Here is a 26,668-nt window from a genome sequence, read left to right as displayed (position 1 = left end):
CAACTTTGGAATAGCGCGTTACGTAATTGGAAGGAAATTGTTTGATTTAGCCATCAGACAGTGTTTTTCTTGTTTTGTTTTGTATTTATGTTTGTCTTTGCTCGCTGTGGCGTCAGGACACTGCGGTTCGTAGATTTCCTAAAGAACTGGTCTGTGGTTTTGAGTTTATAACTGAGGCGGTCAAGCCCAAACAGACACGCTGCCTGCATTTCACTTTTCGGCGACTCAGTACTGTATCCCGCCAAGATTCCTGGAATGATTTCAGTTTCAAAACGATGCCATTGAGGGCCCGCCCCAAAGAAAATAAAATCTCCCTCTCTAACCAAGTTTTATGGGATTGACAGCGCTTATCAATATGCATCTGTGAGTTTGGACTGAATCAGAGTTGAAGTTAGCTCCTCTAATTGCCGTGCGCTTTACGGTTACGGACACAGACTCCACAAACTCCCACTCCGATGACAAGATGATTTCAATCCTTCTGTTTGGAAGCACGAGGCTCCAAGAAGAATGGGGGCCCAATCAGTGCCCCGAGTCTTTCCCTCTGAATTTAATCAGGCTAGGAGTCCGTCGAGTTAAATTAGGGCTGGAGCTGAGTCAGCCTCACAGAGGCCCCTTTATGCCGCTGCAGGAGTGTAGGAGGCCCAGGGTGAGCATGCATCACACACAGGAAAGCACCAGGCAGCTCCCAGACAGACCAGGCCCCAGAAGTCTGCCCCCTGAATCCCTCCCCACCTGCAGTTTATAAGCAGTGTATCACCTCACTAGCGTCGCTTTTCAAAGCACTTTCGTTCATACGGAGAGGGCCCCCGCTTCCTCCTGTCTCTCAGGAGGGAAATGTAAGTGTGCTGCAGAGGAAATGTTGCACAGTCTGAGGGAAGTCAGGAGCCGAAGAAAGCAGTGTTATTTGTGGACCAGTGAGGCCCAATGCCCCAAAAATAAACGTGCGCAAAATGACTTACTGGAAAATGCTTGGCTTTCTGCTGCTGATTAGCAGCCTAGTTTCTATTGCTTATTTTCTCCATTCCTCCATTTTCTCCATTCCTCTCTCCAGAGGTTGGGGAGAGGGGGGATATAGTTTGATGCATGTCCCTGCGTGGGCCGACAGTTCCTCTATCTCCCTCCGGATTCATCTTCCTATTGAACATCCTGCCTCTGAAGAATTGTCGCTCTTCTCGTTTAAGACTTTACGAAGGAAGCGCCCCCCCCCATCCACCCACCTCTGAGAACACGCCCGCTCAGGGCCGTTCAGTGGCCAATCAGGTTGCTCCGGTGGCCACAGCATCCGTGGCCCCAGCTGTTCTCTGGAGTTTTTGTCTGTGTCCTTCTTTTCCTAATCTCTGGCTGCACACACTTGTTCACTTATGACCGGCAGCCGCTGCCTCTCGGCCCCCGGGCCTTGGTTCCCTCTGGCCAGTCCCCCGACCCTGGTCCCCTGGCTCTGAGTCCCCCGGCCCTGGTCCCCTGGCCCAGAGTGCCCCGGCCCTGGTCCCCTGGCCCAGAGTGCCCCGGCCCTGGTCCCCTGGCCCCGAGTCCCCCGGCCCTCGTTTGCCCTGTCTTTTGCACTGCCTCCCTTTGTGTGTGGAAGGAGGGAGTTGTAGGGGAACGCTAGGGAAAATTCAGAGCTGACTGCTGGAACAACACAGGGGGCCCCCCCTTAGTTATATAACACACAGACAGCTAGCTGTGTACCAGCATGAAGAAAATCCGTCTCCGTCTTCCTCACATATAGACACACACACACATGCACACAGGCCACGCGAGAATTCAGTGAACACACGCTCAGGTGCTTACGCCAATTATTTAAAAAAAAAACAGAGTAGAAGAAAATCTGTGTAAAGCACAGACAATAGAAACCTTTTAATTTAAGGTGACGTTGACGTGACTCGACGTTTCGACACTAACGCATCCACGTCTGCCCACGTGAGGCTCATGTGGCTTGAATATGAATTTGTTCACTATTTAATGGAGAGGATGTGATCTCACCCGCTTAAAAATCCAACCCGTGTCCGTTGCAGCCCATGACTTAACCCAAGCTTCCCCTTTGTGCTTGGTGTCTCTAACCCCCCCCCCCCCCCCCGTCGCTTTTGGGTGCAGGCTGGAGAATAGGGCAATGTTCTCCGTGGCTCTGGTAGGAGTGAGGGATGCAAGCTGCCGGACGTCTGAGTGTTATACACACTTGAGAATGGTGGGGCGGCGGGGGTGGGGGTGCACAGCTATTGACCCAGAGCCAAGCCAAAGAAAAGAAACCCTCTTGTGTTCGAGGCCCAGACTGAAGTCGAGGCCCGGATGTTGCTATCTGTCCCATCATTGTCTCCTCAAATGTTGGCATTTGTACTGGAATGATGGCTCTCAGTTTAGCCAAAACATTCCAGAGGCGCAGTGTGGGAAACACCCTCTTTTTCCTGTTCTCATTTGATGAGTTTCCATTTGCTTTTCCTATCTGACTTGGCAGTTGGTTTCAAATTAACTAGCTGCACAACAGGATTTCCAATCCCCAGCGCTGATGCTGGGGGTGAAGACAGCGCAATCATCCATCCACACACGGGTGCCTTGCCAAAACGTTGTCAGTGACGTGAATGCACACCATTTATTAAAGGTGTGAGGAGTGAAAAAAGTGTGCGTTAATTTTATTCAAACTCATCCCGTCTTTTTGCCACATGAGTAACCGGACAAAAATTACTTATCAGCGAATGAGCAAGACCTTGAGAGGAACATGTGAACCAAATCGGACTGCCGGATCTGGTCCTACGCAGGAAAAAGCCCCATGAAAATGTCTCTTGGAAAATATTTTCTTTTTGAAGAATGGAATAGAATAGCTTTGATGTGCGACACCCGTGGTAGAGGCCCACCCAGTGGTGCTGAGAGCATGACAGGAACGCCGTATGAGAGAGCAGGCGCATGCAGCCACCCATGAACCCAGCCGACTTTTCAGGGAGCAGGGGGTTTAGCCCACTTCCAGTAGGGTGTAATCAGTTGATGTATGCAGCCATGTGACACACAGAGGCACTTTATCTGTTCCCTGACTGAGACACACCAGCTATCACTCAGCACTGGGAGGAGTGTTCACCGCTGCTCATACCACAGCATTCCAGCCATAGCATGCAGTGTCTGTAAACCCAAACAAGCAGCTTGACTCACCATGCACCGGCAAACCGGACATAAATTTGACCCCGAAAATCTGCCGTATTGAACTAAATCCGGCGTTTATTTCCAGCACCCCCCTCCCCCTCTCTCTATCTCTCTCTCTCTCTGGTGTAATTATTTTCTTTCAACATTTCAGGAAATGCACAAAAAGGTGCGAAAGAGCTACACCCTGATTTCAAAGCATGAAAACATGCTGCACTGTGCAAAGGAATCGAGAGTGGCAGTCTTTGGCCGCTATGTATGTTCCTAAATCAAGTGGACCAAAGCCGTCCCATCTCTTGTACCCTTCAAAGACTCTGGGCCCTCTTCCTTGATTAATGGGAGATGTTTTGAAGCACGTTACCCCCATTTATATTCACTTTTATGCCAGACTAGTGACATTTGATTGTCAGAGCCACTTAAAGGACATGTTATATGTAATATATTGCTGCTATCAAGTGAGGACAGAACTCAGCTTAAGCCTCTAATCGATGGGGTGAGCCATGGTGATTATCGGTGTCTCTGTCCTTGCTCCCTCTGTCTTTCTTTCTCAGTCGATGCCGCTCCCTTTCCCCCCTGGTCCGTGGCCCCCATGGAGTGCGGGCTGCCCATCTCAGGGCCCCTGTGCTCTGGTGGGTTCAGCAGACTGGTATGCAGCAGGAATCTTTGGATCAAGGTGATTTCACGCTCCTCCACGTTTTCCCAGGGCTTCTAGCGCTCTCTGTTACCTCTGTGCGACTCGGAGTGTGTGATAGCGGCTGACATGTGTTATCATTGGACACATGCACAAACAGCAGCCACCACGGGCAAAGAAGCTTTATCCGTGCCGACACCTCCGTTTCTCTCAAGTGTCGGACGTGGCATGGGTCTTTCAATTTCTCCTCTGGACAACAACTTGTCGAATAACTGGAAGTTGAAGGAGACATACTGAAGGTTAACCCTCCAGAAGATACGACTACAAAGAATGGCGGTCCCACCTGGACATAACTCCCCTGGTCGGATAACAACTCAACTGCGAGAGATATTAAACACTTCTTTAGTTCTGTGAGGGTGGAAGTTGTTCCGTTGGCAGACGACATAGTTCAGGCCCTCGCCCGGCCAGATCAGATCTCGTCATGCCATTTAAATATTGCTTCACATACCGGCGGAATGGCTTACTGTAAGAGATTTTGTGTACGTATTCTGACATCTTAAATTTTTCTCAGAGGAAATCAATACAAATAATCTCACTGAGACAACACAAGCAACTGAATGAGGCCAAAGGAGGCTCAGCGAGGTTTGGAAGTGGATGGCCTCACAGCTTCCTGCCCCTTGAGGATGGTGGTCCACTCTTTTTTAAATGAGTGGGAGACGCCCTCTGTGACAAACCTGGACTGAGCATCATTAGTTTGTAGCCTCTTCGGACATATACCTGATGGATAATGTCGGGATGTCAAGGAACATCCACATTGGAATAACTCAAATTGAAAATCCGATATGACCGTCCGCACCTATAGTGGCAATGTCTGAAAAGCCTGCACTGACGCTTCCATATGACTTCAACCTGCAGCTGGTGGCACTATAATTTGGGGGACATGAACTGACCTTAAAGACAAGGCTTCCTGCAGCATCATATCAATAACACCAGACAGCAATACTCCTACGAGGCTCAGCATATTCACGATTCAAGATTCTTTATCACTTGCAGTCACACAAGTATGGCGCAGTGACATGATAAATTCCAAATACGGAGTAGGAAGAAAAATTCAGAGATATAATAATAATAATAATAATAATAATAATAATAATAATAATAATAACAATCTAAATCAGCAAAATATACATACAGCAAGAAAGCAGAAATATGTAAGCAAAAATATATAAGCAAAACATATGTGTGCTTATATGTATAGAAACAGTGTGTATACGGTGTCCTATGTATAGACACAGTACACAGTGTGCAATGGGGGAAAGGAAGTGATAAGATATACACGTATACTAATTTTTACTAATTTTCCCCCAAATTTATGAGTGTGGGGAAAATAATTATTTCAGATAAAGTTAAATAATGAGACACTTATTCTTTTTTTTTTTTACTTTGGCTTACTTTCTTTTTAAATGGTTCAAGCTGTTAAAACTCATTAATTACATGGATCACAGCGGAATTGCACATGCAAAAGCTTTTGCAACAGGGGAAAAAAGCTGCACAATTGCAACACTATAACAATGGGTTTAAACTATATCTATATTTACTGCGTAGAGATGATCGAGGGGGGGGGGAAGAAAAACAAAAAAAACCCTTTTCTTTTTTTTTTGGACCGTCGTTTCCCATTTCCTTGCATGCATTGCTGCGCATGTGTGGGGCCGGCTGGGTGGAGGAAGCGCACAAAGGGCTGCAAATGAGGTGGCATTCATCCGCCTTCTGAGACACCGGAGCCGCAGACCAGTGCACATGGCAGCGCCCGGGCTCGCATCTACACACACGCCACCATAACCGAGAACATGTCCGCGTCACTTTCTGCAAACTAATGACAGGAGAGCCCAGGGCGCAGAGGAAGAGGAGGACTTGACTCGGAACCAGTTCTTCTTCTTCTTCTTCTTCTTCTTCTTCTTCTCCTCCTCCTCCTTCTTCTTCTTCTCACCCCCCCCCTCTCTCTCTCTCTCTCTCTCTCTCGCGCTCTCTCCCCCCCCCCCCCCCTCTCTCTCTCCCCCACCCCTCCATGCTTCTCCTCTTGTTCTCTGTCCCCCAGTCCTCTCCTCTCTGCCTTGCCATTCTATTTATTTGTCTTCTTTGAGGAGGGGCGGAAGGGGGAGAAGCTGCGAGAGCCATGGAGCTGCTTTGCCTGGAGTCGGACCGGGTCGTGCGAGCCGCGCCGGACCCGGCCATCCTGCACGACGAGCGGGTCCTGCAGAGCCTGCTGACCACCGAGGAGCGCTCCCTGCCGCAGTGCTCCTACTTCCAGTGCGTGCAGCAGGACATCCAGCCCTGCATGAGGCGCCTGGTGGCCGGCTGGATGCACGAGGTTTGGACCTTACCTCCGAGCTTTCTGCATGTTGGGGAAAGGGTTTTGCGTCAAGAAATAAAACAATAATAATAATAATAATAATAACAACAATAATAACAATAATAATGATAAAGTTTCATTGTGTGAGGTACTTTATTTATCAGTTGAAATGAGTGACTCACCAAAAAGGCGTGGGAGAGTGACATTCCAGCCCTTCAGAAAGTATCCTGCTCGGGGGATATTTACCAATATAACCTCTATATTTTGACATCTATGTGTGTATTCTAACACGGAAGACAGACGGCTATTTTACCTTAATTTACATGCAGGAATCACTCGTGTGCCACGTTTCTGCGAATTATAAGACATTTTTAAAACAGCCCGGGTCCGAGGCTTTTGTCAAGCGCCATGCGTGCGGACGACCTCTCGTTCCCCACTTCCAACCCGCCCCGTGTCGGGGAAACCACTTTGCAAGTTTCGGAAACTCTTCGAGACGACCCCACCGGGGTTTTCCACTCGATGCAAAGCAACGATGTCGTTTATTTCGGGGTTTTAACAATTTCTTAAAGACACGCAGGATAACAAGGAAGAACGGGGTGGGTTGCGTGGGTGGTGTTGCTCCACTTCCTATTCTGCTGCTGCGCCTAATAAAGTCTTGCATTGCCCGATTTGAGGTCCTTGAGTGGCCAAAGAGATGCGAATAACCGACATTTATTCGTTGATTCATGCCCTAATGACAGCCCGAACCTAGAACATGCAGATAAACCCAGGACAGAAACCACTGCTTGCAGACCCGAGGCACTGCAGGCTTTGTACTTATATTAAAGTGGTAATCCGCAAGATTATTGTGCTAAAAAAAATCCCATATTTGATATTCATCCCATATTTATGTAACTGACACTTCATGGAAAACAGCCGTTCCATGGATTTGCATGTTCTCCTCCGATGCCGTTTTCATTGTCGGCGGCGGAGTCCGCCACCTTTCCCAGCAAGAATGCGCCAATCGGCCATGTGCAATACGTGAAAGGCTTGTGAATTTGAGAAACCGGTCGAGCTAGCTGCGGTCATTAAACTGTTGATATGGATGGAGGGGGGGTGTTACAGTTACAAATGGAATTCAGGGACTTGTATCCACCCAACACAGACTAATTTCAACGCTTAAGGTGGACAGTACGACAGAGATTATGAAGTTTTTCTCTCTTTCTCCCCTCAGGTGTGTGAAGAGGAGAAGACGAACGAAGACGTTTTTCCTTTAGCGATCAATTATTTGGACCGATTCCTCTCAATCAAGCCCACCAGGAAGTGTTACCTGCAGCTCCTCGGAGCCGTGTGCATGTTCCTCGCCTCCAAGTTAAAGGACAACCGGCCGCTTTCCGCGGAGACGCTCTGCATGTACACAGACAATTCCATCACACCCCGGGAACTGCTGGTAAGCATGGCGGCCCATCGTTCGGTGCGTAGGGACAGAGGAGCCGTTCCGAGGAGCCGGGCCGACACCGGAGCGTATTTCCACGCCGTGCGCAATAATTGAATGGGTGGCACGGGGGCATCTCCCGTTTTCCTGAGAGGGTTAATTAGAATACAATTCAGACCTCATCCTTCCTGCCGAGCCGCCCAAAACATCCAGTCCAGTTTGGGCTTCTGGAGTATTTTATGCCCCCCTAGTGGCAATTATGCAACACAGCTTTTAGGGCTTGCAGTCAGATGTCCCATTTCCATTTTAGTATCCCGACCATTCATAGGGGTGGAGGAGGATGTTTTGTCAGGAGTTGTCGTCCCCGAGCCACCGCCCGTGCGTGACTGCGTTCGCCGCAGTCTTTTTATTATATTGGAAGACTGTTTCAGAATCACCGTGCAGCTGGTAGAACCGGGCACTACTCAGCCGTAGGAGTGATGGCCGCCCCTTGCTTTGGTATAATGCGGCCCCGGCTCCACGGGCCCTTGGGTCCCCCGTGTCGCCGGAAGGCTCCCGGATCTCCCTGGACGCCCTCGCGGGAGGTGGGAGGGAGCCGACGGACGCTCGGAAGACTGTCTGGTGTCGAGATATCCTGTATGTTATACTGAATGGACGACCGTCCTGCTCATCGCACGCAGGATATGCGGCGGTGTAGGATGATCACCGCGCGACGAAACTGCGATGATAAATTCATTTTTATTTTCGGGAAATGTTTCTTCCTCTATAGTGTTGGTGTTGATGCAAGGTTTGATATTAATGGGATAACACAACCGATTGCAAAATAAACCTCAACCGCTACTAAATGGGTTTATCAAGGTTCAAACATTGTTGTCATGGTCTGAAATACCATTAAATGAATGTAAATGGAAATAAGGAAATGTAGGTCGCGTGTGTGTGTGTGTGTGTGTGTGTGTGTGTGGGGGCGGGGGGTCTTTGTATTCCAGAAACAACAGAGCAACAGAGGATCTTGGCTTCATTTGTCTTTGGCAGGATCCTCGCCGTGCGTCTTTTCTCCGAGCCCTTTTCTGGCGTAACCTTTCTCGAGGGTTGTTTTTTTTTTTTTTATATATATATATCAACTGAAAGTATTTTGGGATGAGGAATCGGTCGCCATCTTGTAGGGTCTGCAACTGCTTTTGCAGTTACAGTACAGTGTTATCTGGTTAACGCCGGCTGCCGCTCTGGACGAATCAGGTTCGAAATGCGGCGTTTGATAAACTTTATCGCTGCGCTTCCTGGTTCCCAGCATGACTTCCGTGGTTGAAATGTCATCTTGAAACGAGGGTTTTTTTAATTGAATTGAAATTTTTCATTTTTTATTCTTGATGCGACCAGGAACAATCCGGGGATTAGTGGCGTGTAAGGAGGCTGCTCCCTACGGCTAGTGGAGCCGGTATGTGCGAGGCCATTCTAGCCGGCCTTGTGAGACTTGTGACAGGAAGGAAGTGGTGAGCTGTGTCATTGGCAGTCCTCTGAACGGACGGGGGCTGGGGGTGGGGGGCTTGTCACGTGGCGGTGGTGGTGGCGAGACGAAGGATGAGAGGAATGAGAAAGGCATGCAGATAATAAGATACAGCGAGGGGAGATAAAGAGGAGAAGTTGCTCCTATTACACGGCCATTTCCTCCAGGCTCTCAGATGGGCTCTCGCAGTCAGGGGAAGTATGCTGGAGTGGAGAGGAAAGAAAACAAAACAAAGAAAAACTCTCAAAGCAACCTATTTGGATACCTACAGAGCTCATTACTGTTAATGTCATTGTTGTTGTTGTTATTATTGTCGTTATTTTCATTTGTATTTATTTTATTTATTAAAATATTTTTTATTGTTACTATTTTCATTATTATTATTGTTATTTTTGTTCTTTTAATTTGTATTTAGTTTATTTATTTAAATATTTTTATTGTTGATATTTTCATTATTATTGTTATCGTTCTTTATTTATTTTAATTGGATATATTTGTTGAATTTATTAGAAAACATGGTCATTATTATAATTTCATAATTATTGTCATAATAATAATTACAATATTGTAACCTGTGTATTATTAATAAAAAATCGGATGATTAGTAAGCCACCGTCGTCTCTCTGCCTGCGCCGCAGGACTGGGAGCTGGTGGTCTTGGGGAAGTTGAAGTGGAACATCGCCTCGGTCATACCCAACGACTTCATCGAGCACATCGTCCGCCGGCTGCCGCTGCCCAAGGAGAAGCTGTCCTTGATCCGCAAGCACACGCAGACATTCATCGCCCTCTGTGCCACAGGTACGACCGCGGCGCCTCGTGTCTTGTACTTTTTTCAAACTGCTCTAGTTTTCTTGGGGGGGGGGGGGTTGTTGCGTGCCCGGCCTTTTTTCGCTCCCCGTCGCCCTTATTCTCATAGCCACCGTAATATTCCCACACATGCAAACATTCCCCCTTTGTGAGTCATCGGCCTCTTTCTTCTCCCGACATGGCGTCCTGGCTGTCCACCCCCGCCCCCCCCCCCACCCCCGCCCCCAACCCCCGCCCCAAAAGGCGCTCCTCGTTCTCCAGCTCGTGGAGGGGATTGTCTCAACAGAGGGACCAGCTGCTAAAAGCTGTCCTGGACAGCAGGAGTCCTCTTCTGAAGAGAGAGAGAGAGAGAGAGAGAGAGAGAGAGAGAGAGAGAGAGAGAGAGAGAGAGAGCGAGAGAGAGAGAGAGAGAGAGAGAGAGAGAGAGAGAGAGAGCCTGGGAGAGTCCTGGCGGCGCAGTGTTTAGATAAGCCGCCCACGCAGATGACGACAGCGATTTCGAAACGCTGGTGTACATTGTGTGCGGAACAACTCAGGTGCAGCTTCAGAGTCCATGGTGTGTGTGTGTGTGTGTGTGTGTCTCTCTCTCTCTCTCTCTTTCTCTCTCTCTCGCTCTCTCTCCCTTGATTGTTGACAGAGAAGCTTCCAGGTCTTAAAAAGTCAGGGCAGTGGGCCAGCGTTCTTCCTTCCTCCTCCAGTCTCTGCCTTTGTGCCTCTCCAAAATAAACCGGTGTATCTCGAACGCCCCCACCCCCGCCCCACCGCCCCCACCCCCCGATTTCCTCGCAGGCCTCTCTTGTCTCCTTTGCCAAAAACAGAAATGCCAGATATATTTTCGTATCCTGGAGAGAATTTGCATTTCGGCGTCGCCTCAGCGCACCTATCAATGCCCCGCACCGCCACGGTTGGCTGCCTCCGTAGTCGACACTTCTCAGCCAATTGGAAACGAGGAGCGAGAACAAAAGGAAAGGAGCCGCCTCTGTTGTAACGAGACCCTTCGCATGCGTACGGCGAGGTGGTCGGCTCTGGCAATAAGCGCTTGTTCACGAGGCCATTTATTGGCATTGCAGGCTCCTTGAGTGAGCTTCATGCCCTGTCGAGTGCAGTTTTAGTGTCGCCGTCCTTTTTTATATTTGGGCGTGTTGCAGCGGTTGCCTCAGCTATTCATAAGAAGCTGATTATATGCGAGGAAAAAAACAGCCGCAGTGTGGGAGAAAAGGGGGGGGGCTGGTGTGGATATGCAGTAATGTAAATGTTTGGAGTTTTATATAGAGCGGAGATGTTATTCTTGAGATGGAGGAGCTCCTCCTATGGACAGCTGGGCCCTTAGGAAAGAGAGAATAGGCGTAGTTCAGCGGGCGGCTCTCTAGGGGTTAGCCAAAGCTATCATTCACATCCTCTTTGGAGAAGGATGGAAGCCACCGGGGCTGGTCTGGTCTGCAGTGTGCCGTGTGGATGTGCTTGATCCGTGCGTGTGTATTTGCAGGAATTTCCGATTGTGCTCTGGGATTTTGGTCAAGTACGTCTTATATCCTGACGTCTACCGACATGGGTGTAGAGTATTCGTTACACATGTTCTGTCTGTGGACTGACCAGGCGATAACTCCCAACAGTCCCGTCGTAAAGGACCATTCCTAACAACCGGTTTGGTGTTTTTCTGACATTTGAGGTATGACTTGCAGCTCAGTATAAACCAGTCGCTCCTGGTGACTTGTACATTCTGATTCGTCATCTCTATAGCCTCCCTCCCCAACTTTCACCTCCTCCAGGCCTGTTGTTGCTTAAGGCCCTTGGCTGGGATGGGGGACCGGAGGCAGTAGTTTTCTGGAACACGTTGCTCCGTGTGTAGGAGGGTTCCTACGCTGTTTTTCTAATCAGAGCTGAGGCATCTGGGAAGGCTACCACACAGGTTCCAGATTGGAGTATCAGCCCGTGGGAACGTTTGCTGTGGCCCAGAAGGACAAATGTTAAAGGGGACCTATTATGCTGCTTTTCAACAGGTTGATTTGTCCCCAAAACATGTCTTTGAAGTTTTTTTTATGGCGGTAGAGACCTCTCAGATTATGCATTCTAGTCATTCTAACATGCTTCTTTAACACTCTTGTTCCCGACGCTACGTTTCAGTGTGTGTGTGGCTTTAAATGAGAATGCTGCTGCTCCCCACGCCCACTCCGGAAACTTTTTGCCCCAGTTCAGTGAGGCCGTTGTATTAAGTCTGTAAACTTTCACTCACTTCACCTTATCAGTCCACACAAATCTGTTACGTGCCCGTTCGTGTCGAGTTCCCCTTTCTTTTACAAGATTTGTGCTGGTCTCTGCAGCCAACAGCAGAGCACTTCCCATGCTTAGCTTCGATGCTAGCTCGGTGGAGTTACTCAGATGGAGGGCGGTTCTAATTCTACTGAGGCCCTAAATGATGTAGATAAGGGCTGCAAATTCGAACGGCATGTTTCATGACATGTTTGCTGAAATAGACAACTCACAAAAATCTGACTAAGTTGTTCTATTTCACTGTTTACGCGTTAGTAGTCCCACTGGAGACCCAGATTTATGCGCACTAGAACTGAAAAAGGGAGTTTTTCATGATAGGCCCCCTTTAAAGATGATTCAACTGTTTGCCTTGCACCTTTTTTGCCCTACTCATACTTAACTTTGGGCAGAGGAAGGATTGTTTTTCCTGCGTCACGGCTGAATCATTCCACCAGTGTATTTCCAATGTTCTCCCGAGCTGCTGCCGGACAGTTGATTTACTGGCCACTGAAAAGAAACTGCTCACACTTATTCCTCTTTAAGATTTCAGCCTCGCCATGAACCCCCCTTCCATGATCGCCACCGGCAGCGTGGGAGCGGCCGTCTGTGGCCTGCAGCTGGACCAAACGGACGAGACGCTGAGTCGAGACTACCTGACAGTCTTGCTGGCCAAGATCACCAACACGGAGGTGGTGAGTAGCGCGACGGATCAAAGCGCCCGTTTGGTCGAAACCCGTGTTATCCACGATAAGCATCATGTAACGGCTCTCATTAGCTGAGCGCAGAAGTCTCATGTTACGACGGCGGCGGCGCTTTCAGGGTAAACAGCGGTGATTGCCGTAGTGAGAGATTAAAGTTGCTTACTTGATAGAGGGAGGGAGAGAGGGGAGGAGGGAGGGAGAGAGAGTGGGAGAGAGCCCGTGTGGGTCTTGGCTGTGGAGCTAGACTACTGCTATAAAGGGCAGCGACGGAGGGCCTGTCTCTTAGAACCCTAGGCCCACATTCTTGCGGTACAACACAGGCAGTTCCTTCACATGGTTCCAGCTTTAGCAGTGTGCTCCTCCTGGTAGAGGAATATGTGTGGCACCGATACCAAGGCCTGTCCGGCCGCCAGAAAGCGCCAGCGAGCGAACAAAGACGGCCAAGTCGCAGAAAGCTCAGACAGGAACTCCCAATCACGTGTGAAACGTTAAATCTGTGAATTAGGCGACGTGTTCAGTGTGTCGTAGCGGCACGCCGTGTGCAGCTGCGATGTAGTTGCGCCTCATTACATCGGAAAAAGACCAGATGCAAATTTAGAATCCTCGATATTGAAAAATGGCCACTTTGCCAAATGAACAACACAGCCCCCCCCCCCGGCTTGTGGTGAGGTTGTCTTGGCAACCTGGGCCCCGCAAACTAGCCGTCACAACAGGCACTCCGACTGCGGCCCATCGGGTTCCAATTATCCGTACATTTCAAAGGAATGTTGGCCTCTTTGCGAGCCCCGTTGCATTCTTTAAGGTCCCCGCAGTCGACTCGCGGAGACGGACCTCCCACGTCTCGCGCAGACCTGCAGGCGGAAGCAGCGCGCGTGCGTGTTTGTGTGTGTGTGTGTGTGTGTGTGTGTGTGTGTGTGTGTGTGTGGGGTCCATTTTCACAAGGTAACAAAGCAGAGTAGTCATCCCAAAACATCCTGTCCTACTGTCCTAGATCTTTGGACTGTGAAGGTCAGGGTGCAGTAGGTCAAGACTGTCTCCCCCACAGCCTCAGAGGTGCAAGGCCACAGAGGCTGACGACACGATTGTCCAGTGTGAAACCCGCCTGTGTTTTTAAGCCCGCAGACGACCTAAACCCTCCCACCCCCCAACACACACACACACACACACACACACACACACACACACACACACACATGCATGCACACACACACACACCTCGCCTCACATCTCATAGAGGATTCCAGGGCCCGAGCGGCACTGCACCGTCGGTATCGGAGGGTGCTTGGAGCCATTGTTTGGTCGTAATGCAGACGGGACCACCTACATAAAGACACATAATTCCCCGTTGGTATGCTTCACATGTGACCGAGGAAAAAAACGTCGGCTCCACGACTCGCTTTGGACGTGTGGCGTAATCCTCCTAGCTGCACGTGACGAGGTCACCAATCCGCGTTCGATTCGGGATAATTCCACATCGACAGCCGCAGTTTGCCTTTAAGTGTGTATGCGCGTTAATGCGTGTGCCAGCTTACCTTTGGTGTGTAGGCTTACTAGTGGTGTAAAGGCTTACTTTCGCTGCAGGGGCTTACTTTTGGCATACAGGCCAGAGTTTCCTTTAGGACAAACTGGTACCGGTCCACGTGTCCCGGAAGATTTCAATGTCCGGGACAAATGGGAGAGATTCTGGTCAAATATCATCTGTGTTTATTGAGCTTAGAAACACCTGATGGGCAGGTTATATAAAGAATGGAATCCTGAAGGCATGTAGATTCATAATATTGTTTTTATTGAATATTCAGTTAATGCCATTTTAAAAATAAATTGATGAATATTACAAATATTTCTGCCTACTAAAGTAACAAGTGCAGCCGCTTTAATTAACATTTCACTTCAATAAAATTTTGACCAAATAAAAGACTAAATAAATATGGCAAGTAAGTTTAAATAAATAATAAGGTTTGTGACGTCCCGTCAACATATTTTACAACACAATGGATATTTACCATCTGCTTTGGGTCGGAACTTAAATATCCCAAAAAACATCAAACTATGGATGTATGTACGATTGTTATCTTGTCGTTTCATCGCCCAGCGCTAATTCTAATTGTGCATAGTGGGAATCATGTTCACCGGACATTATGACCAGAGAGATTAAAATATGTCGGAATTTCAACAGATTTTTCTGGTCAAGAACCAGCCGGATAACAGAAACTCTGGAATGGGTTTTCGGGATATAGACCTACTTTTGTGCATAGGGTCACTTTCAATGTATAGGCTTGACTTTCTGTGTATCGTGTTATTGTATAGGACAGTATATTATATTTATTATAATAAATTATATTATTATATATGATTTTTGCTCATGACCGTTTATTTTTCAGCTCTTTGCGTGTTGCCATCCCCCTTTGGGGATGAATACCTACCTATCTTTAGCCACTTTTTATACGGAGATCCTGCAAAATTCCCCTTAAGAAGATCCGTCAGAACACCGGCTTTGCCTTTTTACACTGAACCAAAGAGGCATAATTCCACCTCTTTGTGTGATTTTAGAGAGATGCCGGCTTTCCGCCATAATGCGGTGATCATGGGGGGGGGTTGACGTGTAACACAACAGCGTTGGCCTCTAGTGTGACATATACCATACAGTTGAGGAGAGTCACACCGATTGAATAAATGTGTTATTTAAACTCGCTCCATTTCATAAACCCCGTAGCCTCGGGTGAGGACGGTGCTGACTTGCTTAGAGCGGAGCTGTGAGCGCCAACACCGTAGCGCACCGTACCGTACCCGTAACAGTCATCTAACGTGGGAACAGACGCCGGTGCTCCAGGCTCTTTAGACGCCAAGCCATCCCCTAGTTCTAAATTGTAGCGTTAAATATATTTGATTATTAAAAATAATAAAGCATGCAAATTCAAATGGGATTAGGGAGGAATATTTGCAGCCCTCATGGGTTTTAAGGTTAATTTTGACAAGGTGCAGCTCCCGAATGGAGGTTTTATTTTTTATTTTTTTTATTTGATTTATTTTTTTCCTGCAACCAACCAACCAAAATCTCACACCGCTCCGGCTGCGCTCTTTTACACAGACGGTGTTTCGGCCCCCCCGGTTCGCCCCGTGTGACTACCTCCGCCGCCGGCTCAGAGGCCGGATCAACACTCCCTTGTTTGTACCTTTCACACAGGACGGCGAGGCGGAAAGGAAGGCGCGACATTCCCTCCGCCTCCAGCCGGCCCGTGTTAAAGGGGCTGAAGTCACAAAATGCAAAATTGTGTGTTCCTGCAGGACTGCCTGAGGGAGTGCCAGGAGCAGATAGAGCGCGTGCTGGTCAGCAGCCTGCAGAGCGGCGACCAGGAGAGCGGGCTCAGGGCCGGAAGCAAAGCCCGGGAGCAGCAGGACCAGTCCAGCACCCCCACGGACGTGCGCGACGTCAACCTATGAACTCTTCGACGCCCCGCCCCCCCGCCCCCGGAAGGTGGTCCCATCCGGCGGCGCGTCGATGCGTCGGTCGACCGATGAGCTGCCGGTGTCCTTCTCACCCCCGCCACCCTACCCCCTCCCCACCCTCAAACACCCCACACCGCCCCCACCCCGCGTGAGCTCCCTCCACATAAACTCCCACCAGGATTGGTGCGGCACTAGCGGAAATACAAACTGCGCTTTAGGAATGAATTAATTTTTTTTGGGGGGGGGGGGGGCGGGGGGTGATCTGTTGTACGTTCCGCATTTACTCAAATTCAAAGCTTTTCAAAAACTGTATGATATCTTTTACAGAAAAAAAAAAAAGTAGTGCCTTAGTTTCCCAAAGTGGAAACCTAAATATATTTTCATACTTGAATAATTTCTAAAAAAAAAATTGTATACATATTATATAAATATACTTTTATCCATAAAATCTAGTCAGAAAGAGAAAAAAAAGAAATCTTGTATGATCATTTACTTCTGTTTGGTTGTTATCTCGCACGCATCTAGCTTTGTTACTCTTATCTCGAGCAGTTTCACTGGTGTTTCCTCGTGTGCGATGTTTGTGTGTGCGCGCGCGCGTGTGTGTGTGTGTGTGCGTGAGACTTTGTAACGTAGAGGAACCCCGCGTGGCGGCGAAACGTCGGTGGCCCCCAAAAATCAAGCCGAAATCTAGCGGTGGCAAGCGTCGCTCATCCCCTCTCCTCTGCTGGAGCGCTGCTGACTATTTATGATTAAACTTTGTGGCCCGGGGTGGGCTGGGCCCGCTCGGACAAGAGGGGGGCGGCTGCGACAGGGCGGAGGCTTTCGTTTGAGATGTTCAAGAGGCTTTGTTGAACCTGGATCTTTTTTCGGGGGTTGTCCGTTCCTGTGCGTCACTTAGGAGGGCGTTTCGGAGCATTCGGTAACTAGGGACAATTTCAGTTCGAGGAAGTACAGTTGGTGCGTCGGAGGTTTTGGCCGTCGGTTCGGACGTTTTGGAGGAAGAAATGTAAAAGTGGCAGCGGTGTAAGTGGCGATTCCCCCGTACAGATAATTTTTTGGGGCGAGGGGCAGGAGGCGAATACGTACCCAATCACACCCAAACGGTCATACTGGACTGATGGTATTTCGATTAGACGTGTCCTCCGCGATGAAAATACCGCTTGGCGTCATGATTCGGGGAACACTTTCACCCACCAACGGACGCAGTCGCCCGTTAACTACAAAGGTAAAGACCTGCGTGTGGGTGCGGTTTACAATCCCACCGGATGCAGGTTTGGTCGGAGTCGAAAAAACGTACTTCACCGCCTCCGGCCCCGAGATATCACCCTCGCTACTGGGGAAGAGAATGGTAAGTTGGTGAGCGGTGAGCGGTATGTGAAACATGAAAGGAGGGTAGACCTGTCTTGTTAGGGGAATAATTTCCAAGCGGGAGGGAAGGAAAACTTAAGCTAATGTAACTTAGAACTTTTTGGCAGTTTTGTGGCTCCCGGGAGCCGGCGACGCTGGTTCCTGCCGATCTCCGATCGGGGGTTAATTTCACGAGGGAACGCCCCGGGCGTGTACTGCAATTTCGCCCGGCCGGTTCGCCTCTCGAGTTCTCCCTTCATCGAGTTTAGTTTTTTTTTTTGTTTAAATTGGTCATTATTATGGGGTTGGGGGCGGGGGGTGGGGGGGTGGGGGGTTCTCGGATCAATCTTAATGCACTTTTGATATCGCTCCTCGAGTATGGGAATGGATGGTGGTTCAGGAGAGTTAGGCGGGCTGTTAGGCCCATGTTTTTTTGGGGGTTTTTTCTTTTATTTTGGTTTATTTTGTTGTCTCTTTTCTTTATTTTAAGTTATTTGATCTTTTTCTGGGCTGGATTCCCATTCGGGGTGACGCACTTTGTCTCGAAAGCTATCCCCTGTCGGAAGAGGAGGTATAGGATTTAGCATTTTGTCGTCTTGTTGAAATATGGAACCAAATCTGTTGCTATGCAAATGTCGAGAAAACCAAGTTGACTTAGACTCCATATATATACACATATATATCTATATCTACATCTATATATATATATATATAGTGTATGTATATATATGTGTGTGTGTGTGTGTGTATATATATATATATATATATATATATATATATATATATATATATATATATATATATATACAATTTCATTCACTTAATCTTACTTGAATATTTGTATTTCCTAATAGCCAATTTTTTTTTTTTTTTTAAAGAGTGTACTAAATGTGTTTTGGTTCAATTTTTTTTTGTTCTTTTTTTTATGTAAAATCCTCTCTGAATTGAGTGAATCCTCTTGAAAGATTTTGCCTTTCATCATATGGAATACGAGTTTGTTCTGTGTGTGTGTGTGTGTGTGTGTGTTTATCTATGTATGTGTACATAGATGTATGTATTTAGTTGAGCAAAATGCCAAAAAAAAAAAAAGCTTTAAATTTCTTTAAACAAAAAAACACTTTTAGCCACACTTGTTTTTTTTTGTTTTTTATTTTCAAAGATTTGAAAAAGTACTGAAAAAAATGTTTTATATTCTAGACGTCTTTCTCTTGCTGCTATGAGCTTTTCCTATCTGGTCTTACGCAAAGATGACATCGCCATTTATGATCACTTGAGTGTGCTGCTATATTATGAAATTTAGAAAATGTAACCGATTTTCTGTTGTCAATGTTTTGGAGGAGAAGGGGCGTGGATTGGGTGTGGGACTGGAAGTGCTCATGATTGCAGATCTTTTGAACAGCGTGTATATTCTCTTCTTCATGTGTCCCCCTATTGTCCGTCATGTTCTTGCTGCTTCCTCTCATTGTTTGTGTACCTCAGGTTCTTTGGATAGAATTGAGCGAGAGTCCATCTTGCATTACCTCATTACAGCTCTCAAATCACGTGACTCTCTACTCTGAATTCATTGGCTGGTTTAGGTTTTTATCCTTTAAATTAAAACACAACAAAACCCCAACTCAGCCACCAGAGTCCATTGATCCATGTCCAGCAGCCATAAATGTTTCACGTTAGGTGCTAAATTAGAAAATGGCTCTCCAGGCTATCCTAAATGTATTCAAAATAACTTTGATATAATTTCTGTTTCCTTCACCTGTTTGGGTGCATTGCATTAGTCTGAGTGGAATATAAATTTTATGAGGTACCCCATTCATGTTTAGCTGTTGGCCAGAAAATGAGATGGTCATTTTGAAATTGTTCACTGTGTTCAAATAGAACGTGGGACTATCCTTTAAAAAACAATAACATTTTGTACCCTCTCCCACTAAACAACCAACGTACCTCAGAAGTATCTGTTCCACAATATCTGCTCAATAAATTGGCTAAAATCATGTGCTTGGTTTCGTTTTCTACTTTTATGGGAGTAACAAGGCAGTTGGTGTGTGATCTCTGAAACTGGAGAATGTTGTTTGAACATTTTAATCACTCGATAACATAAATTGATAAATTTAGCTTTTTTTCTGCACAATTTTCACTTTTTGTTCACAATTACAGTACATTTATATGAAAGATACAATAAAAAAAACCCAATGTAATAGATTAAAAGTATATATTTAATGTGTGTACGTCCAAGATTTTAATAGCTTTACAACTTTTCAATAGTTGTACCATCGTAGTGTTGTACCATCAAGTATAATGTTGACGAATCTTATATTCTACAAAAGAAAAGCTCTAAATCTTTCTTAAACATGTCAGTCGAAATATTAGTTTGAAATGAATGAATATTAATATAAATAAATATTTTATATTAAGATAGGTAATTTACATTGCTACAGCAGCAAAATGTGAGAGCGTATCAGGGTCAGCACTATAAACAGTATAAAATATATAGGAAAAACATCATAAAGTGGAATCAGAGTGCTAAGCGTGCTGCACATATTTTGACACAGTGCACATCAGGGATTGTACTTTTTATTTTCCTTTTTTGAAAAAGAATTGCACTTGGAAATATGTGTACATATATTATAATAACAATAAATATATAATTATTATTAATAATAATAATAATAATAATAATAATTATTATTATTATTATTAATAATAATAATAATAATTATATAATTATTAATAATAATAATAATAATAATAATAATTATTATTATTATTATTATTATTATTATAAATAATAAAAAAAAATTGTTGTATTTTTTTACTGGGCTGGAATTAGGCTGTGATCCTATTGGTCCATGCGCTGACGCAAAGTCGTACGTCATGACGCTAAGCCTTAGCCCGGAAGTAGCTTGGCATATGCCGCTGAAAATGTTTACATTCAGTCTGACTCTTATACGACAGTGAGTACAAATCGTTTTTATTTGCCTCGTGTTGTTGGGCTATGAGGATACGTTTGGCCCCTCTTCGAGCCCGAGCGCCGCCATGTAAATGCGGCCTAAACTGTGCTTAAAACTCACCTCGCGTTTAGTAATGAAGCGTGGCCGCTGCAAGGTTGTCCAGTTTACCAACGTGCATTGTCTCGGTCACTGAGCCGAAGTGAAATGTTTGCGTTTGTCCTGTCGCTGTTGTGGCCGCAGCTCTCTCATGTCAGATATGTTCAGCGGCTTTCACTTCTATCTCAGGTTTATTGTTCATTGTTCAAATTTTAAAATTCATTGTTTATTGTCGATTTTCTATTTAAATCCATTGTTACGTTTAGTGTATAGTGCTAGATTTTTCATCTATCTGTCTATCTATCTGTATATCTATCTATCTATCTATCTATCTATCTATCTGTCTATCTATCTATCTGTCTATCTGTCTATCTATCTGTATATCTATCTATCTATCTATCTATCTATCTGTCTATCTATCTATCTATCTATCTATCTATCTATCTATCTATCTATCTATCTGTCTATCTATCTATCTATCTGTATATCTATCTATCTATCTGTCTATCTGTCTATCTATCTATCTATCTATCTATCTGTCTATCTATCTATCTGTATATCTGTATATCTGTATATCTATCTATCTATCTATCTATCTATCTGTCTGTCTGTCTGTCTGTCTGTCTATCTATCTATCTATCTGTCTATCTGTCTGTCTGTCTGTCTATCTATCTATCTGTATATCTATCTATCTATCTGTATATCTATCTATCTATCTGTATATCTATCTGTCTATCTATCTGTCTATCTATCTATCTATCTATCTATCTATCTATCTATCTATCTATCTATCTGTCTGTCTGTCTGTCTGTCTGTCTATCTATCTATCTATCTATCTATCTATCTATCTATCTATCTATCTATCTATCTATCTATCTATCTATCTATCTATCTGTCTGTCTGTCTGTCTGTCTGTCTGTCTGTCTGTCTGTCTGTCTGTCTGTCTGTCTGTCTATCTGTATATCTATCTATCTATCTGTATATCTGTATATCTATCCATCTATCCGTCTGTCTGTCTGTCTGTCTGTCTGTCTGTCTGTCTGTCTATCTATCTATCTATCTATCTATCTATCTATCTGTATATCTATCTATCTGTATATCTATCTATCTATCTATCTGTATATCTATCTATCTATCGATCTATCTATCTGTATATCTGTATATCTATAACACTATCTATCTATCTATCTATCTATCTATCTGTATATCTGTATATCTATAACACTATCTATCTATCTATCTATCTTCATGCAGTGGGGAAACACAATACAACAGAGACAAGCTGCTGCAAGGTATGTTTACTAAAGTGTGAAGGGAGCATCCCACAGAGGATCCTCACATGTCCTGTACCAGCATGCCTCCATCTCCCCGCCACAGTGCTCCACTGGGGTTGGAAATGTGGGTGTCACCGTGTTCTCCACCAAATACTTGTGTCTTTAAAAAAATCCCCAAATAGTAGAGCTGATTCAACTGCTTCTGTTGACTGCTACCGATCGCTGTGGGATATTCATGCCCAATGTGTGCCGCGACCAACTCCCTTTGATGTTGACGTTGAAATTGTTTTTGTTCAAACTGTGCTGTCAGCCGGCGCGGCGTAAAACATATGGCGTCTCCATGCCGTGGCATCTAAGTCACGCTGAGTCAATCTGCAGGTGGAGTTCCAATGCCCAACCTGCAATGACAACCTTAAATAATCACACCGTTTCGTTTACGACAGCTCTGTCTTTTGCGTGACCCGTGTCACCTCTTATTTGTATCCACTTGCGGCCGCCCGCCACATTAAATCTCTTGAAAGTTTCAACCTCTTCAAGTCCTTGGTGTTTGGGTGCAAATGACTACAGAGGTTGGAGCGGCAGGTGATGGTAATCAGCTGCTTGTGTGTTGCAAGGTCAAGGCGTGGACACTCCCTTGTCGGAGACGGGGCTGCACCAGGCGGAAGCGGTGGGATGGTACCTCCGAGACACCAGGTTTCACGGGTTCTTCGTCAGTAACCTGCAGCGTGCCTGCCAGGTGAGCTCGGCGCTCGGACTGGCCGGCAAGGCAAACTCCAAATTGCGTAATTCACCGCAATCGATACGTCATCGCGGGGATACGCCTTCAACGGCTGGGGGAAGAGGCTTTTTCCGCCCTTTCCGCGTGCTGTTAACTGTTATGAAGATAGAAGCGCGTACGTGATCACCTCAGAGTAATTAACGATTCGGAAGAATGTGATCCTTGTCGGCTTGCCAACCTCGCTGACTCTTGGCTTCTTATCACTCGCAAGCAAATCTGACTGAACTGGAAAATTAACTTATTGTTTCACAGAACAAGGGGGAGTGGGACCTCCAGTTGTTGATGGTTTCAAATCTCACCGACAAATGAGTTTTCTTTTCCAGTTAAGATTTGCTGGCGTTGCTTGATGAGCAACTAAGTCAGCAGGGTACTTTACAGGAAAATAAATTTCACCAAGTTAGATATGAAACGTGATACATTTCCACAGGAAATGATGATTTTTTTTTTTTTTTTTTTTTTTCTGTATCTTTCCACTTCCAGACTGCGGAAATAATCCTGAGGAACAATGCTCACTGTTCTGAAATGGAAATGGTTTTGGATCCCTTACTCAGAGAACGGGTTTGACATTTTTGTATTGTTTTAATCAACGCGACTCTTATCCCCTGTCGTTAGACGTAACCGTTGGTGCTTCTCGCGCAGGGATTCGGCATCGCAGAAGGGCGCCCAAAAGAAGACCTGAAGAACATGGCCAACGCGGCCGGCCAGTCATGTCGCGACTACACCCCTCCCGGGGGAGAGACTTTGGACCAGGTGAGTCCGGTGTAGATGAGGAGGATGTTCTGGAAAAACGGACCCTTCATGGCTCATCTTGCCCTGGTGTTCTCAGAAACGAACCTTTCGCAGAGCATTCTTTGTGCAGCAGCGCCCTCTGGTGGCGTTGTCGTGGTACTGAATTAAAACGATCTCAGGCAGTTTGTAGGCGTTGACTCGTGGTGTCTATGGCACTGTTCAGACCCAGAATTTCAATTGTTCTTGGGCGATGGGATCACCACCAGAAGACTATAAATACAGGCGGGAACGCTCTCAACGCAGGTTCTTCGTCAAAATAAACCGCGACTCAGGTAATTTTGTCTGATGGTTATTAAATGACCTGAACTGATATGAACTTTTAATGTTGCTTGTCGGGGCATGTTGTTCAAAAAGTGCGTAACAAGACGCCAGCTCAGAACAGAGTCTTTCTGCTTCCAGGTGAGGCGGAGATTTGAGGACTTCCTCAAAGCTCTTTTCCGGCGGATGGTAGACGAGCACGGCGGCCCGGGGCGGAGCGGCGCAGCGGCGGCGGCGGCGGCCACGGCGGACGGAACCGCGGCGGCCCCCCCCGGCAACGGCTTGCCCGACGACGGCCTCCGGGGCGTGCCCGTCCACGCCCTGGTGGTGAGCCACGGCGCCTACATCCGCGTGGCCGTGCGGCATCTCGTGGAGGACCTGGCGTGCTCGCTGCCCGACGGCGTGAAGATGTCCCAGTTGTTTGCGCCGTGCCCCAACACGGGCGTCTGCCGCTTCGTTCTCACCCTGAGCCGGAGTGAGGGCGGCCCGGCGCTCTCCGCCGCGCGCTGCGTGTTCACCAACAGGAAAGACCACCTGCGGGACCTTAAAGATTAGCATCTTTAAGGTCCGGTAGAGGGAGGGAGATTACCTCGGCGGTATTCAAATTGAGCATGCAGCGTCCGTTTACCTGAAAGCCCACCTGTGTATGGACACCGAGAAGTGGATGAGACCTAAAAGGATAAACGCAAACCTTTCTCGCCAGAAATTCAACAACGCACAACGCGGGGTCAGTTATTTCCGTTTAAACACCAATGATCCAGAAAATTTGCAGTCGATCATTACTCAAATCCTTAACTACTGAATGTACTGTACTGTATTATGAGAGGAAGGTGTCTTTCATCAGGTGTAAGGATTCAAGTGTGTCATACTCTGTACGGCTCTGTACTGTATATCTGTAATTGCACTTTTAAAAAATAAATGTATAATATGTTTATTTTTTTTAACTGAAAATATTGTTTCTTTTGTGGTGCGGAAACAAAATTCATTTAACGTCTGCCTGGTAGTTTCTTTTTTCGAGTTTGTACGGCTCTGGTGTGGATATTTGGGGTGCTGTGGACGTTTTACTCATAAATAGCGCAAATGGACAACAAACCCAAATGGTCTTTGTCTTTGTTTCAGGTTGTACACACACCATCATATTCACTGTGAACACACAGTCCTGCTCACATGCTCGCATGCACAGGCTCATGGGGATTCATCGATCGTAGGGTGTAGATTGTTTTAACTATACCGCTTTTGATCATTTTTTAAATATATTTGAAAATGCCTCGTGTTCTCACACGTCACACTGAGAGTTATCACTGTTTACTCAAGGGCGCATCTCCAGAGTAATTTGATTCCCCCTTACTGTATATTTTACACTCCCATAACAGTAGTAGTAGATATCCTACCCTTATATTTTACATAATTAGATTGAGATATGTATTGAATATCTGCAGTTTCCATGAGGCCCTTTTTAAGATAGATGCCTCTTATCAGTATTAAAAAAATAAGGAAGTGAACGATTGAATGAAACATTCAAAATAATTTGGCGCTGTACTAAATGGTTGCGATACATTATTTATCTCTTTATCATAGAAAGTCTTATCTGATGTGATATTATATTTTATTTATAATTATTCATATATATATATATATATATATTTTTTTTTTTTTTTTTTTCCTGTCACTTGTTGAGAGTGAAAACTGCGTCAAAATGCAGGTAAATGTAGGCGCGAAGAGAACGAGCCGGCTGTTCGTAAATCGAGGGAAAGAATTAAAGAAAATTCAAAATAAATTAAAAAAAAAAAAAGCTTTGGGGAGAGTCCACGACGAAGCCGCTCACGCGTCCGCCTCTTCCGTTCACGTGCGGCGTGACGTCGTCGACCCGATGACGCGCACATCCGGGCTGCGCGCTCCGACCGCGACACAAACAGACCGAAATGGAAGTTTCACAGGGATGACGTCACGCTCGATAGAGGTTCCATTATAGGTTGACTTTATTTATTTTTTATTTTTTTTGCAATTTAAGCGACACTCACATCACGTTCCCGTAAGTACACAGCATATAAATACAATATAAATAACAACAAAAGCCTTTAAATAAATAAATACTATTTTGGGGGATGGTTTAGTTGTTTGCAGGTGGTGCCCAGCACCTGTGACATCAGATTTGATATCAATTAATTACAAATAGAATTATGTTTTTGCCCTGTAATTGGCTGGTGTTACTTCAACCCAGAAACGGGACTCATAGAGAAAGACGATGAAATACACTTTGTTGTGCGGTTTGTTACTGTGGTAGTTTTAAACTGAACAATTGGGAATTAATTAACGTATCTCATACAGTAAGATGAAGGTGTCCACTCTCATCCAACACAGTAAACGTGAAGTCAAAATAAAAGATAATCTTACAACCCCCCCCCCCCTTAATATTCGTCTTTTAAAGAAACGTAAGAAAATGATCATTTGTGAAAACATTTAAATAAAGTTGTATCTCACAACAACAACAACAACAACAACAAGAGACACCCATTAGTAAAGTGGAGTATTAATATTTTGTGGGGAAAACATTCAAAATTTAAATAACAGAAATGGGACTTGTAAATTGCATTCTTATCTACCTCTATCTGATAAGGCTCTCTAAATTAAACTAAAATGCTTATACTTATACCGAGAGAAGCAGAAGGTTTAGCTGGCTGTGACCCATCCATTTGACCATTACCGACAACATTAAATGTAAATTAAAGTACATTTTAATTTGGACAAGTATATTATGTAATGTCATATAGTGTCATGTCCTCCGGGGACCCCACGACCGCCAGTTTGGGAACCTCCTATGGGGGGAGACCTCTGCCTTGAGACAAATTACCTTCACTTAATAAAATGGGTTTTCTCAGACCAGCTGTTAAAAACCTCGATTACAAGGGAGACAATATTCATTGTTTTTGTCGGGGTTTTGTTTCGCCCCG

The 26,668-nt window shown here is 45.8% G+C and overlaps 2 protein-coding genes across 2 annotated transcripts; both read left to right on the top strand.

Moving 5' to 3' along the window:
* Window positions 1-5,605: 5,605 nt before the first annotated feature.
* ccnd2b (cyclin D2, b) lies at window positions 5,606-19,552 on the top strand. Its single transcript, XM_080022764.1, has 5 exons — window positions 5,606-6,125; window positions 7,321-7,536; window positions 9,664-9,823; window positions 12,626-12,774; window positions 16,069-19,552. The coding sequence occupies exons 1-5, from the start codon at window positions 5,931-5,933 to the stop codon at window positions 16,222-16,224; spliced, it is 876 nt and encodes a 291-aa protein (XP_079878890.1). The 5' UTR covers window positions 5,606-5,930; the 3' UTR covers window positions 16,225-19,552.
* Window positions 19,553-20,460: 908 nt separating this feature from the next.
* On the top strand, window positions 20,461-24,798 carry tigarb (TP53 induced glycolysis regulatory phosphatase b). Its single transcript, XM_080022522.1, has 6 exons — window positions 20,461-20,525; window positions 21,873-21,910; window positions 22,507-22,628; window positions 23,151-23,228; window positions 23,310-23,420; window positions 23,859-24,798. The coding sequence occupies exons 1-6, from the start codon at window positions 20,482-20,484 to the stop codon at window positions 24,270-24,272; spliced, it is 807 nt and encodes a 268-aa protein (XP_079878648.1). The 5' UTR covers window positions 20,461-20,481; the 3' UTR covers window positions 24,273-24,798.
* The last annotated feature ends 1,870 nt before the right edge of the window (window positions 24,799-26,668 follow it).

The sequence above is a fragment of the Zeus faber genome, assembly GCF_960531495.2.
Source record: "Zeus faber genome assembly, chromosome: 21".
Taxonomy (NCBI): Eukaryota; Metazoa; Chordata; class Actinopteri; order Zeiformes; family Zeidae; genus Zeus; species Zeus faber.
The sequence above is the reverse complement of the archived record's forward strand: the minus strand, read 5'-3'. Positions and strand labels throughout refer to the sequence as shown.

Bases quoted from the DNA above. Each gene is read 5' to 3' on its own strand.
- ccnd2b (XM_080022764.1), top strand. From the start codon at position 5,931: ATGGAGCTGCTTTGCCTGGAGTCGGACCGGGTCGTGCGAGCCGCGCCG. The intron at 7,537-9,663 runs GTAAGCATGGCG...CCTGCGCCGCAG, and splicing joins TCACACCCCGGGAACTGCTG to GACTGGGAGCTGGTGGTCTT. The intron at 9,824-12,625 runs GTACGACCGCGG...TTCCTCTTTAAG, and splicing joins CATCGCCCTCTGTGCCACAG to ATTTCAGCCTCGCCATGAAC.
- tigarb (XM_080022522.1), top strand. From the start codon at position 20,482: ATGCCGCTGAAAATGTTTACATTCAGTCTGACTCTTATACGACA. The intron at 20,526-21,872 runs GTGAGTACAAAT...ATCTTCATGCAG, and splicing joins AGTCTGACTCTTATACGACA to TGGGGAAACACAATACAACA. The intron at 23,421-23,858 runs GTGAGTCCGGTG...TTCTGCTTCCAG, and splicing joins GGGGAGAGACTTTGGACCAG to GTGAGGCGGAGATTTGAGGA.